The 12,063-nt window shown below is 40.1% G+C and overlaps 1 protein-coding gene and 1 pseudogene across 1 annotated transcript; one reads left to right on the top strand and one right to left on the bottom strand.

The window, feature by feature from the left end:
- Positions 1-8,041: 8,041 nt before the first annotated feature.
- On the bottom strand, positions 8,042-8,451 carry LOC129678312 (40S ribosomal protein S20-like; annotated as a pseudogene).
- Positions 8,452-9,486: 1,035 nt separating this feature from the next.
- Positions 9,487-9,860, top strand: LOC129678311 (prothymosin alpha-like). The gene has a single exon (XM_055609056.1). It carries the CDS (start codon positions 9,487-9,489, stop codon positions 9,844-9,846), a length of 360 nt encoding a protein of 119 aa, XP_055465031.1. The 3' UTR covers positions 9,847-9,860.
- Positions 9,861-12,063: the final 2,203 nt, after the last annotated feature.

Genomic DNA, 12,063 nt, shown 5'->3' with positions numbered 1-12,063 from the left:
GAGGAAAACCCATTCTCGTAAATATGTCCATTGCTTCCACATTTATCTCTAAGTGCACAAAAATTCCAATCAATATCCCCAGAAGGATTTTCACAGACCCTGATAAATTGATGAAGGGCGTGCCCAGGGTACTAGTCAAGGCACCTCCCCAAAGAAGTGAAATTAGACAGAGCCCTCATCTGGCCAGATATAAAATCTCACCATGGAATTAGGAATTAGCCATTCAAGCATCGGTTCAAATGATTGTCTGTGCACATCCTGCCTGAAATACTATGATTGCTGGTGATAAGTATGTTTAATAAAGATGGATATGATTTGGCTTGGAACAAAAAAATAAATATTTTGAGTAAAAAAAGTTCTGGCTATATTTATCTTCACTTACACGAAGTCATGATTTGGTGACATTGATGATGGAAATGATAATTATAAGATATGAGCTGACACAGGGCAGGCTGTCTTTCGCAGGATGTATATCTTAGTGAGTTTTAGGACAGCCTGCTCTACATAGAGAGTTCAGGCCATTCAGGGCTACATATATGGTACTGTGTCAGTATAAAACAGGTCTTATTATACTTATTAGTGACAGAAGCTTGAACTATCTTGCTTCATTATAAATTTTTACAGAAAGAATTATTGCTTAAAGTAAATCCTGTTATAAATGCAGACATCTAGGAAAACACTGTTCATCTAAAATATTTTCTTTTCAGAAAACAAAAATCTTCTAATTTTATTATAATATATTTTTATCATTTCAATTTTGCTCTTTCAAGTCCATTTTTCACATGCCATAATAGTTTAATTTACACAAATAAAATAATTTGGTTAAACTAAATCAATAAAATTATGTGTAAAAATTGGATATTGGCTGAGGAAAAGGTTAATGGGTTCTTTATTACACATCACTGATAAAAATGATTTCCAGATGATTTTAAGATTTATGTTAATGAAACTATTAGAACAAAGAAGAATAGAATTTTGACGGAATAAAATTTACATTTTTTCTATTCATCAAAACATATCATGAAAAAGCCCCAGAGTCATACTAGATATTCACAGTATTTATATACAGGGAAGGAATAGTATTCAGATTGTGTGATTAATGTCCTCAAGTGGCAAAAGGAACTCAAGACAAAAATCAAGTATCATTTAGAACACAAATACGTACCAAATATACGATACAAGTACATTTGCTCAAGTATGTTCATAGTAGCATTATTTAAATAGCCAGAAACTGGAAATAAGCCAGATGCCCCTCAACTGAGGAATGGATATAGAAATTGTGGCACATTTACACAATGAAATACTACCCAGCAATTACAAACAAGGAAATCATGAAATTTGCAGGCTAATGGTGGAAACTAAAAAAGATCATTCTGAGTGAGGTAACTCAGAAGCAGAAAGACATATATAGTATATACTCACTTATAAGTAGATATTAGCCATATAATATAGGACAAACATACTAAAATCTATAGTCCTAAAGAAGCTAAAGAACAAGGAAGACCCTAGGGAAGATGTTTAGTCCTCATTCAGAAGGGCAAACAGGATAGACATCAAGAGTAGGAGAAGACAAGGAACAGGCCAGGAGCTTTCCCCAGTGTCCTCTGAAAGACTCTACCCATCAGGGTATAGAAGGTGATACTGAGACTCATAGCCAAACTTTGGGCAGAGTGCTGGAATCATTATGAGAGAAGAGGGAGACAGAAAGATCTGAAGGGGACAGGAACTCCACAAGGAGAACAACAGAACCAAAAAATCCTGGGTCTAGGGGGGCCTGCAGAGATGGATAGATACTCTAACCAAGGACCATGCACAAAAAGGATCTAGATACCCTGCTCAGAGGAAGCCCATAGACTGCTCAGTTTCCAACTGGGTTCCCTAGTCAGGGGTACAAGGAGCTGTCTCTGACTTGAACTCAGTACCTGGCTCTTTGATCATCTCCCCAAGCAGGGTGCAGCCTTGCCAGGCCAGAGGAAGATGGTGCAGCCAGCCCTGATGAGACCTGATAGGCTAGGATCAGATAGAAGGGGAGGAGGACCTCTTTTATCAGTGCACTAGGGGAAAGGATATAGAGGGAGAAGAGGGAGCATGGGTGGGAGTGGGAAGAGATGAGAAAGGGGCTATGGCAGGGATATAAAGTAATTAAATTAAAGAAAGAAAGAAAGAAATAACACATGATACAAGGTTCTTTTTGAAAAATATTTTTTATTTTGTGTGTATGGGTCTTTTGCCTGCATTTATTTAATGTGTGTGCTGTTACACACACACACACACACACACACACACACACACACACACACAAACACACACAATTTGTGCCTGGTCAGAAAAGGGCATGGAATCCCTGGGAACTAGAGTTACATGTAGTTGTGAGCCAATTGGTGGGTAGGGTTCTCTAGAAAAGCAGCAAGTGCTGTTAACCAATAAGCCATCTTTTTAGTTCTGAGACAATTTTCTTAAGTTCAAGAATAAGTTGGAAAGATTAAAACAAAGATTTTATACCAAAGACATAAAATCAATGCTAATAAGTAATAGGAGAGGGAGTGGATCTGAGGGAGAAGGGAAATGGAAGCTCCTGGGAGGCATGGACGGAGGGGAAACTGTGGTCAGGATGTATTTTATAACATAAGTATTCATTTTTAATTCAAAAAGAAATAATAAGAGTTTTCATCATATTTCCCACTTTACTGTACTTCCTGGAAGGTGCATGCCCTCCTGTCCAGCACAGTATAGCTAAGTGCATAAGTTACTGAAATGTGTATTTAACACTACCGATCGGCAAGTCAAGAATGTTCATTTCAGCATTGTTACAAAATTGCAAAAATTATGTCTCAAATGTCTGCCTGCTTTGAAATGGATAAATAAATGTCACCTCACTCATGAAACATAAATAAATAAAGCACTAAAAACAGACTAACTAGACAAGTAAATTGATTTCAAAAATTCAGGACTTTTTTTTTTTTCTGGAAAGAAAGCAGACTGTGAAATTATAGGATGCAAAACTATTCTTAGCAAAAGTCTACGTTTTAACATAGAGAGTTGTGTTATTTTTACTGAAATTGTTACTCTTTGAGAATTTCGTATATGGATGCTGTATTTACATCCTTTGCACACCTCCCTCTCCCCCTTCTAACTCCTCTGATCTCCCTCTAAAATTTATGATCTCTTCTTTGTTACATTTTTCTCACTCACTCTCTCTCTTTCTCTCTCACTCCTCCCTTTCTCTCTACCGTAGTTCATTTAGTGTTGTTCAAATGTGCATATGTTTAGGACTGGCCATTTTGGATTGGCTGGCCTGCTGGTGCCCATCCCTGAAAAACTCTGATTCTCTATTAGCAACCGTTGACTGTAGCCTAAGCTGCCCATCTACTTCATCATTGTTGGGAGGTCTAGGTCCAGTTTGTGCCTGGGGCCTTAGTTGGAGGCACAATATACTACCACATCTCCTTGATCAGCTGCTGAGCAGTAATAGGCACTCTCCAAACTCTTTCTTGTCCTTTGTGGACACTAGGATAGATCAGTAGTGATTCTGTGAGAGACACCCCTGTTGTAGGGAATGTCTTCTTTCACTCCATTCCACTCTCCTTGAAGTGCAATGTTATAAGTAATAAATTAACATACCCCTCATACAGGCAAGTGGATCATACACACACACACACACACACACACACCACTGTAAATATAGCTCTGACATGCCATTCCCTTTTTAGTTTCTGAATATCTTTCCTACTGGCAAGCCAGAGGGTAGTATTTCATCTTTTTAATCTTTTAATTTTTTAGTTATCCATTCATACCGGCATGCAGACTCACAGGTATCATTATGGCATTTCCAGGCATTGTTTTGGTTGGCCTTCCTCCCTAGATCTCTCTACATGTCACCTGTATCCTTATACCCTCAGTACTCTTTTTTCTACTTCCATGTCTAATATATTCTGCTGTCCTTCCTACATTTTCCCTCAAACATCTCTATTTTTCCCTTCTCATCAACTCACTTCTAGTATTATGGCCTATACTCATGTTGACTCCCACGTAAATATATGTGTGTAAATGGTAGAAAGTAGGATTCACATTCAAGACAAAATGTTCAGTTATTTGCCTTTCATACCTCACTTAGATAATGATTTTGTAATCTATATTTTTTTCTTCCTTTTACTATAGCTCTTTCCCGCTGTGTAAAGCCACCTGTTTTGGATAATGCTTTCTCCACGCACATCTAAAAGCCAGGTTTTCATTGGCCCAAGCCAATCGAGTTAAATCCACCTTGCTTTCACCACAATTAGTTGAGGCTAGTATAGTCCTAAACCAATAAACAGGCAGCAGTTCTCTGGCTACCAGAATTAGTTCAGAAGTCTTTTTTTTAATAATTTTTATTTTTAAATATTAATCACAGGTTATTTACTTTGTTTCCCAGCTGTAGCCCCTTCCCTCATTCCCTCCCAGTCCCACCCTCCATCCCTCATCTCCTCCCTGTCCCTTTTCAAGTCCACTGATAGGAGAGGTCCTCCTCCTCTTCCATCTAACCCTAGCTTATCAGATATCTCCAGGAGTTCAGAAGTCTATCTACTCACACAATCCAGTGTGATCCTTAGTTATTTTTTGATGATACTAGGCCTTCCACTGGACATGTGCTTTCTGGGGCTGGCTCAACTCCATGTCTGCAGGCACATGTTTTATTTTTTAGTACCTTAGTACTAAATAAGTAGACGTTTTCCACACCCTCTCCCATGCTTCATCCCTTGAGGTTTTTTTTTTTTTAATCTTAGCCATTCTGATGAGTGTGAGGTGGAATCTCAGGATTGTTTGATTTGCACTTCCCTGATGACTAAGGATGTTGAACATTTCTTTTAAGTGTTTCTTCACCATTCGATATTCCTCTGTTGAGAATTCTCTGCTTAGCTTTGTACCCCATTTTTTAATTGGATTACTTGGTTTGTTGGTGTTTAACTTCTTCAGTTCTTTATATATTCTGGATATTAGTTCTCTGTCAGATACAGGGTTGGTGAAGATCTTTTCCCAATCTGTAGGCTGTCATTTTGTTCTGATGGCAGTGTCCTTTGCTTTATGAAGGTTTTCAGTTTCATGATGTCCCATTTATTTTTTATTTAAAATTTATTTAATTTTTTATTATTAGCTACATTTTATTAACTCTGTATCCCAGCTGTATCTCGCTCCCTCATTTCCTCCCAATCCCACTCTCTCTCCCTCATCTCCTCCCTGCCCCTTTCCAAGTCCACTGATTGGGGAGGACCTCCTCCCCTTTCATCTGACCCTGTTTTATCAGGTATCTTCAGGACTGGCTGCAAAGTCCTATTTATTAATTGTTGATCTTAGAACCTGTGCTGTTGATATTCTGTTCAGGAAGTTTCCCCCTATGCCAGTGAAGCAAGGCTCTTCCCCACTTTTTCTTCTAACAAACTTAGCATGTCTGGTTTAAGAGGAACCCTCATCCATTGCTGGTGGGAATGTAACCTTGTAGAACCACTTTGGAAATCAATCTGGCACTTTCTCAGAAAATTAGGAATAGTGCTATCTCAGGATCAAACTATACCTAGGCATATATCCAAAATATGCCCCACAATTCAATAAGAACATGTGTTTAACTATGTTCATAGCAGCTTTATTTGTAATTGTCTGAATCTGGAAACAACCTAGATGTCCCTCAATGGAGGAATGGATACAGAAAGTATCGTACATTTATACAATATAATACTACTCAACTATCAAAAACAAGGAAATCGTGAAATTTGCAGGCAAATAATAGAAACTAAAAAAGATCTTCCTGAGTGAGGAAACCCAGAAGCAGAAAGACACATATGATACATATTCACTTATAAGTAGATATTAGCCATATAATATAGGATAAACATACTAAAATCTATAGTCCTAAAGAAGCTAAAGAACAAGGAAGACCCTAGGGAAGATGCTTAGTCCTCATTCAGAAGGGCAAACAGGATAGACATCAAGAGTAGGAGAAGACAAGGAACAGGCCAGGAGCTTTCCACAGGGGACCTCTGAAAGATTCTACCCATCAGGGTATGGAAGGTGATACTGAGACTCATAGCCAAACTTTGGGCAGAGTGCTGGAATCCTTATGAGAGAAGAGGGGGATAGAAAGATCTGAAGGGGACAGGAACTCCACAAGGAGAACAACAGAGCCAAAATACCTGGGCCAGCGGGGCCCACAGAGACGGATACTCCAACCAAGGACCATGCATGGAGAGAACCTGCATCCCATGTTAAATGGAAGCTTATTGGCTGCTAGGTTTCCAAGTGGGTTCTCTAGTAAGGGGTACAGGAGCTGTCTCTGACTTGAACTCAGTGGCTGGCTCTTTGTTCACCTCCCCGCTGAGAGGTGCAGCCTTGCCAGGCCATAGAGGAAGATGATGCAGCCAGCCTTGCTGAGACCTGATAAGCTAGGGTCAGTTAGAAGGGGAGAAGATCCTCCCCTATCAGGGGACTAGGGAAAGGGCATAGGGAGAGAATAGGAAGGGTGGGTGTGAGGAGAAGGAGATGAGGGAGGGGGCTACAGTAGGGATACAAAGTGAATAAATTGTAATAAAGAAATATACAAATAAAATTAAAATAAAAAATCAGTATATATTTTATTTCTTAGTACCCCCACTAACTTGAGTTCATCACTATAACATTAAAAAAGTTTTAAATGTTTTTTAATGTGTGTGTGTTCGTATGATAAAACAAAACATTCATATCAAAGTTGGACAAGCCAACATAAAAATAAAAGAAGTCAGGAGAAGGCACAAGAATCAAAGACCCCTCACTCACATTCTGGATTCCCATAAAGTATTAAACTGAAAACTATAACATACATTCAGATGATGTGGTGCAGACCTTTGTAGGCCCTGTGCATGCTACTTCATTCTTTATGAGTTCATATGAGCTTTGCTCAGATGTTTTAGAGGGCCTTGCTCTCATGCTATCTTCCATTTCCTCTGTCTTTCCCATTTCGTCAACCTCTTCCATGTTTGTTTGTTTGTTTTTGTGCTCCAAGGAGATGCATTTGATAGAGACATCTCATTTGTAACTAACTATTCCAAAGTCTCTCTTCCTCTGTGTGTGTCTCTGTAATGCCTGGCTGTGGGTCTCTGTATTTACTCCCATCTACTGCAGGAGGAAGTCTTTCTGATGATGGTTGTTTCTTGGTAAACCGAGAAGTACAGGTATGGTTTTCTATCTCATGGAGTGGGCCTTAAGCCAAAGCTGACATTGGTCGGTTACGCCCATAAAATCTGTGCCAACATTGCAGGGCAGATTGTAGATCAACAGTATTATGTTTGAGTTAGTGTTGACTTTTCTAATTTTGGTAGCCTGTGGCGTTACTTTCCATCTCATAGATACTTGAACATGGGGTGAAGGTCCTATGTAGGCACTATCTCAACCTCTTCAAGTTCAATGAGTTGTATGAGTGTTGTCTTTAGTAATGAGGTCTTGCTGTCTGTGGAAAGCAATCTATTGTCTTGACAACAGCAGGTGTTGTTTGGGGATTTCCATGAGACCTTGTCAGGCAACAACTTAGTTTGTTGAAACCCAGACCTAGCACTGAAAGCATCATTTGGTGACAAAAGATGGCCAATAAGGGTTCTATTGCCCTCATTATTTGGTGACTTCTTTACAATCACCTTTTATATTTTATAGGAAGGTTCCACTGAACTAAGTTTCTACACTTCCACTCAAATTTTCTTTAATTATAGCTGTTTCTCTTCTCATTTCCTCTCCCAATCCTATGTCCTCTTCTCTTTACCACCTGATCCTTCTGTTCTTAATTTTCTCTATCCCTATCTCCAGCTCCAGTCTACCCATAAAATCTATTCTATTTTCCCCTTCCATGGAGATACATGACTTCCCTATCCAGAACCTTCCTCTATGCCTAACTTCTCTGAGTGTATGGGTTATAGCTTGGTTATAATTTATTTAATAGCCAATATTCAGATATCCTATATTTATCTTACTGGGTTTGTGTTACCTCACTCAGAATGTTTTTTTTTATCTAGTTACATTCATTTGACTGCAAATATTCATGATGTCATTTTTTTTTTTTTTGACCTGGGTAAGTCAATTTATTAACATAATTAACTCCGGCATCTGCAATGGTGACTTCAGCCTCCACTCCTGCCTCAGTACTGATTGAAGAAATCTGTTTAACAATCTCCGAAGGACTGTGTAAGTCAATGAGTCGCTTATGGATTCTCATTTTCAAATGACCCCATGTCTTGGAACCTTCACCACAAAGGGTTTTTCTTGTAGTGATACTCAGTGTCTTGGAGGCATGCGCACCGGCCTTTAAGTTGCATATTCCTTTCCTTAGTGCCTCTGATCAAGTCAGTCAGCACACTTTCTCCAGCTACTTCATGTTGTGGCTGGTGAGCATGATTCAAATCCGATGAATCGCCACCTCGGTTCCACCGATGCCTTTCCAGTGTCTTTAAAATACATGGCTGCGGTGTCTTCCTGACTGACTTGTTCCTCAGTAGGAGTGAACAACGTCAAGTCAGGGCTGGAACAGACTGAACACAGCTCTATGGCATGCACAGTCATGTCTCAGAAAGCATGATGCCATTTCTTTTAAAGAGTTGTAGTAATACAGCATTCTGGAAATGTGTCACATATCCTTTATCCTTCTTCTGCTGAAGGACAAATAGGTTGTTTCCAATGTCTATAGCATTGTTATACACTTTCCTAGTGTATAACAGGAGTGGCATCCAATCTAATTGCCAGTAGGTCCTGGTTTCCCTCTGAACCATCAAGAGCATCTCTATCAGACAGAATTCTAGGTTTTCCAAACCTCACTAAAATACCCTTTAATACTGCTTATAGGATTTGAACAGCCCACATCTCCAAAACCTTCTATATACTTCTTATAAATCAGCTCCTTAAGCCTGTGTTCCACCAGTTACGTCTAGCAGGTCAACAGCCATATTACTTGGTAATTGCTTTCTTTATTAGTTACTGTTAGTCACTGTGACAAAATACCAGAAAATAATTAATGGAGGAGAGGCTTATGTTGACTCACAAATAAAAAGCATATGGGTTCTTTATGGTGAGTAAGACACGGTGGCTTAAGTACCTGAGGTATCTGTTTTACCCAACTACTCTCTCACATATATGGGTTTCAGTAAAGTCAACACATGGAAAGAAAGTCCATGAAGAGCCAGCCTACTTTTGGGACTTTGTGGATTGTTTTTTTTTTTTTTTTGTTTGTTTGTTTGTTTTTTTTTTTGTTTTTTGTTTTTTTTTTGTATCTCAGCAGAGATCTTAGGTGAAACCAGACAGATACACCAATTAGGGTCAAGTGACCCCTTTATGTTAACTAAGTCATGTGTTACAAAGGTCCCACAATCTGCCCAAACTGTGTCACAACCTGGGGACTAAGCATTCAAGGAGATGAAGCCAAGCAGGACATTTTATATTAAACTTTAGCAGTGCACAAGCCCACCTCAGCTCTGTCATCAAAGCTGCTTCATAGGTTCGATGCAGCTGAGTGAGAGAGAAATCGAATTTGAAGACTCAGTTGAGAAAGCCAAGTCAGTGGACACCAGCTCTGAGATCACTACCAAGGACTTGAAGGAGAAAATGAAAGTTGAGGAGGAGGCAGAGAATGGAAGAGATACACCTGCTAATGGGAATGCTAATGAAGAAAATGAGGAGCAGGAGGCTGACAATGAGGTACATGTAGAAAAGGAGAAGGAGGAGAAGGGGGAAGGTGATGGTGAGGAAGAGGACAGAGATGAAAATGAGGAAACTGAGGCTTCTATGGGCAAGTGGGTAGTTGAAGATGATGAGGATGATGGTGCTGACACCAAGAAGCAGAAGACTGATGAGGATGACTAGACAGAAAACAGGAAAAGCTAAACTTAAGACCATTGTGACCCATTCACCTTCCACTTCCCATCTCAGAATTTATATGTGGTCACCTTAGAGTAGAGAAGCATTGGGCAGTGGGCAGTGCCACCCACAGATGACATGCGCTCTCCACCACCCCACCCAAACCACAACATGAATTTGCAACAGAAGAGAAAAAAGAACCAGCACTTTCCATTCTCATGCCCATCTTTTTTTTCTTAAAATTATTTTAAAAGGAAATTTTGTTTGTATTTTTCATTTATATTTTATTTTTTGTACATATTAGGGATCAGCTATTTTTAATAATAGTTGACCAAACCAGCGTTCAGACTGTTCTCTGTCCTCTTCTGACTTGACCTGTGGTGAGACAATATTTATTATAATCTCAGTGGAGAAAACGAACCTTGTTAAACACACACACCACCACCACCACCGGAAATAACAAAACAATCGTATTCAGAGCATTCCAGCAACTTTTTATGTGTATGTACTTAGCTGTACTGTAAGTGGTTGGATTGTATGAGATGGTTAAACAGGCCAAAGATAAAAGATTTTCGGAGGGCTCCAAGATGGCAGTGACCAGCATGCATGTTATCTGGGGAGCAGAGGATCCAAAATTCTGAAACTGATGAGTGGACGGTCAACTGGAACCAGAGCATTGACTCTGAGGCTTCCCAAGCTAGAGAGGACAATCCTTGAGCTGGGGCAGATTGGATACAGGCCTCCCAAGGATATCACCTGGGTTTTGGGAGTGGTGAACTGTGGACTCCCTGCACTTTTGTGTGGGCCTGAGGACTCTCTGCTCTAGTGGCCAGACAGTAGACCCCACTACTGTACCCCCTGCACTTTCACATGCCCCAGGGACGAGAACTTAGCCACAGGTCTGGGGACCCTCTGCTCTAGTAGTAGGCCAGATAGTAGATCCCACTGGATACGCTGCAGGCCTAAATCTGAAAGTAGAGTGCATTGGGGCGCCTGTGCTTTCCACATGTGCCTGTGAGTGAGTGTGTGCAGAGCCCCAGATCTGGGAACCCTCTGTGCTAGCAGCCAGACATCAGATCCTCCTAACCCCCTACTGTGGACAACATCGGGATCCCTGGGAGAGTGTTCCCAAAATCCAAGTCCCTGTTCTGTGTGTCTCCCAGCGGAGTCCAGGAGAATAGTGCCTGGATCTAAGATGGTGCAGTCCAGACAGATATGAGTGATAGGAACACAGAGTCCAACAGGCCTGTGGGCCACTGAGCCATTCAGGGAGCCTGTACAGTGCATCCACAAACCCCGCCAGCATCCCCACCTATGCTTGTGTCCCACCCTTCTAGGCAACTGCAAGCCCTTACCCATGGCCTTCAGAGAGGGCTCCCACACATGCTACCATGATTGTGCACATTGAAACACCAACATCCATTCTCAAACCCCTGAACCTCTCTCAACTTCTTGAGGAATACTCATGACAGTCGGACCCAGTCTGCAGTACAGGCTCTAGACACAAACAGCAAAGGTTATGTGCAAACAGATGGCTAAAGGCCAGTGTAAGAACACACCCAACAAAAATCAGGGCATCATGGCTTCACCAGCAACCAAAAAAAAAAATCAATGGATATTTTAAATAATCAGAAACACAGGAAAATGATCTTAAATCTATGCTTATCCAGTTATTAGAGGCACATAAAAGGAAATGAACAATCTCTCAAAGAAACACAGGCAAATACAGCCAAACAAATAGAAGACATGATGGGCAGACAGGAATCCAAATTCAAACAGATGAAGGAAATGGTGCGAGACATGACAACAAAATTAGAATAAATAAAGAAAATACACATTGAGGAATGCCTGGGATGGAAACCCTAGCAAAATGATTGGGAACCAAAGAGGTAAGCATCACCAAACAGGATACAAGATATGGAGGAGAGAATCTCAGGCACTGAAGATACAATTAAATAAATCAATACATATTTTAAAAAAGACATAAAATCCAAAAATTTCCTGACACAAAACATCAAAGAAATAAAAAATAGCATGAAAAGACAAAACCTAAGAATAGTAGGAATAGATTAAAAAGAAGATTCCAGGCTCCAAGGCCCAGAAAATATTTTCAAGAAAATCATAGAAGAAAAATTTCCTAAATTAAAGAAACAGATGTCCTTAAACGTACAAGAGGCTTACAGAACACCAAATAGACTAGACAGAAAAGAAACTCCTTCCATC

This window comes from Psammomys obesus, unplaced genomic scaffold (genome assembly GCF_907164565.1).
Source record: "Psammomys obesus unplaced genomic scaffold, mPsaObe1.curated_primary_1811, whole genome shotgun sequence".
Lineage (NCBI taxonomy): Eukaryota > Metazoa > Chordata > Mammalia > Rodentia > Muridae > Psammomys > Psammomys obesus.
This window is presented reverse-complemented; position numbering and strand designations above follow the sequence as displayed.

Coding starts and splice junctions, on each gene's coding strand:
- LOC129678311 (XM_055609056.1), top strand. CDS start 9,487: ATGCAGCTGAGTGAGAGAGAAATCGAATTTGAAGACTCAGTTGAGAAA.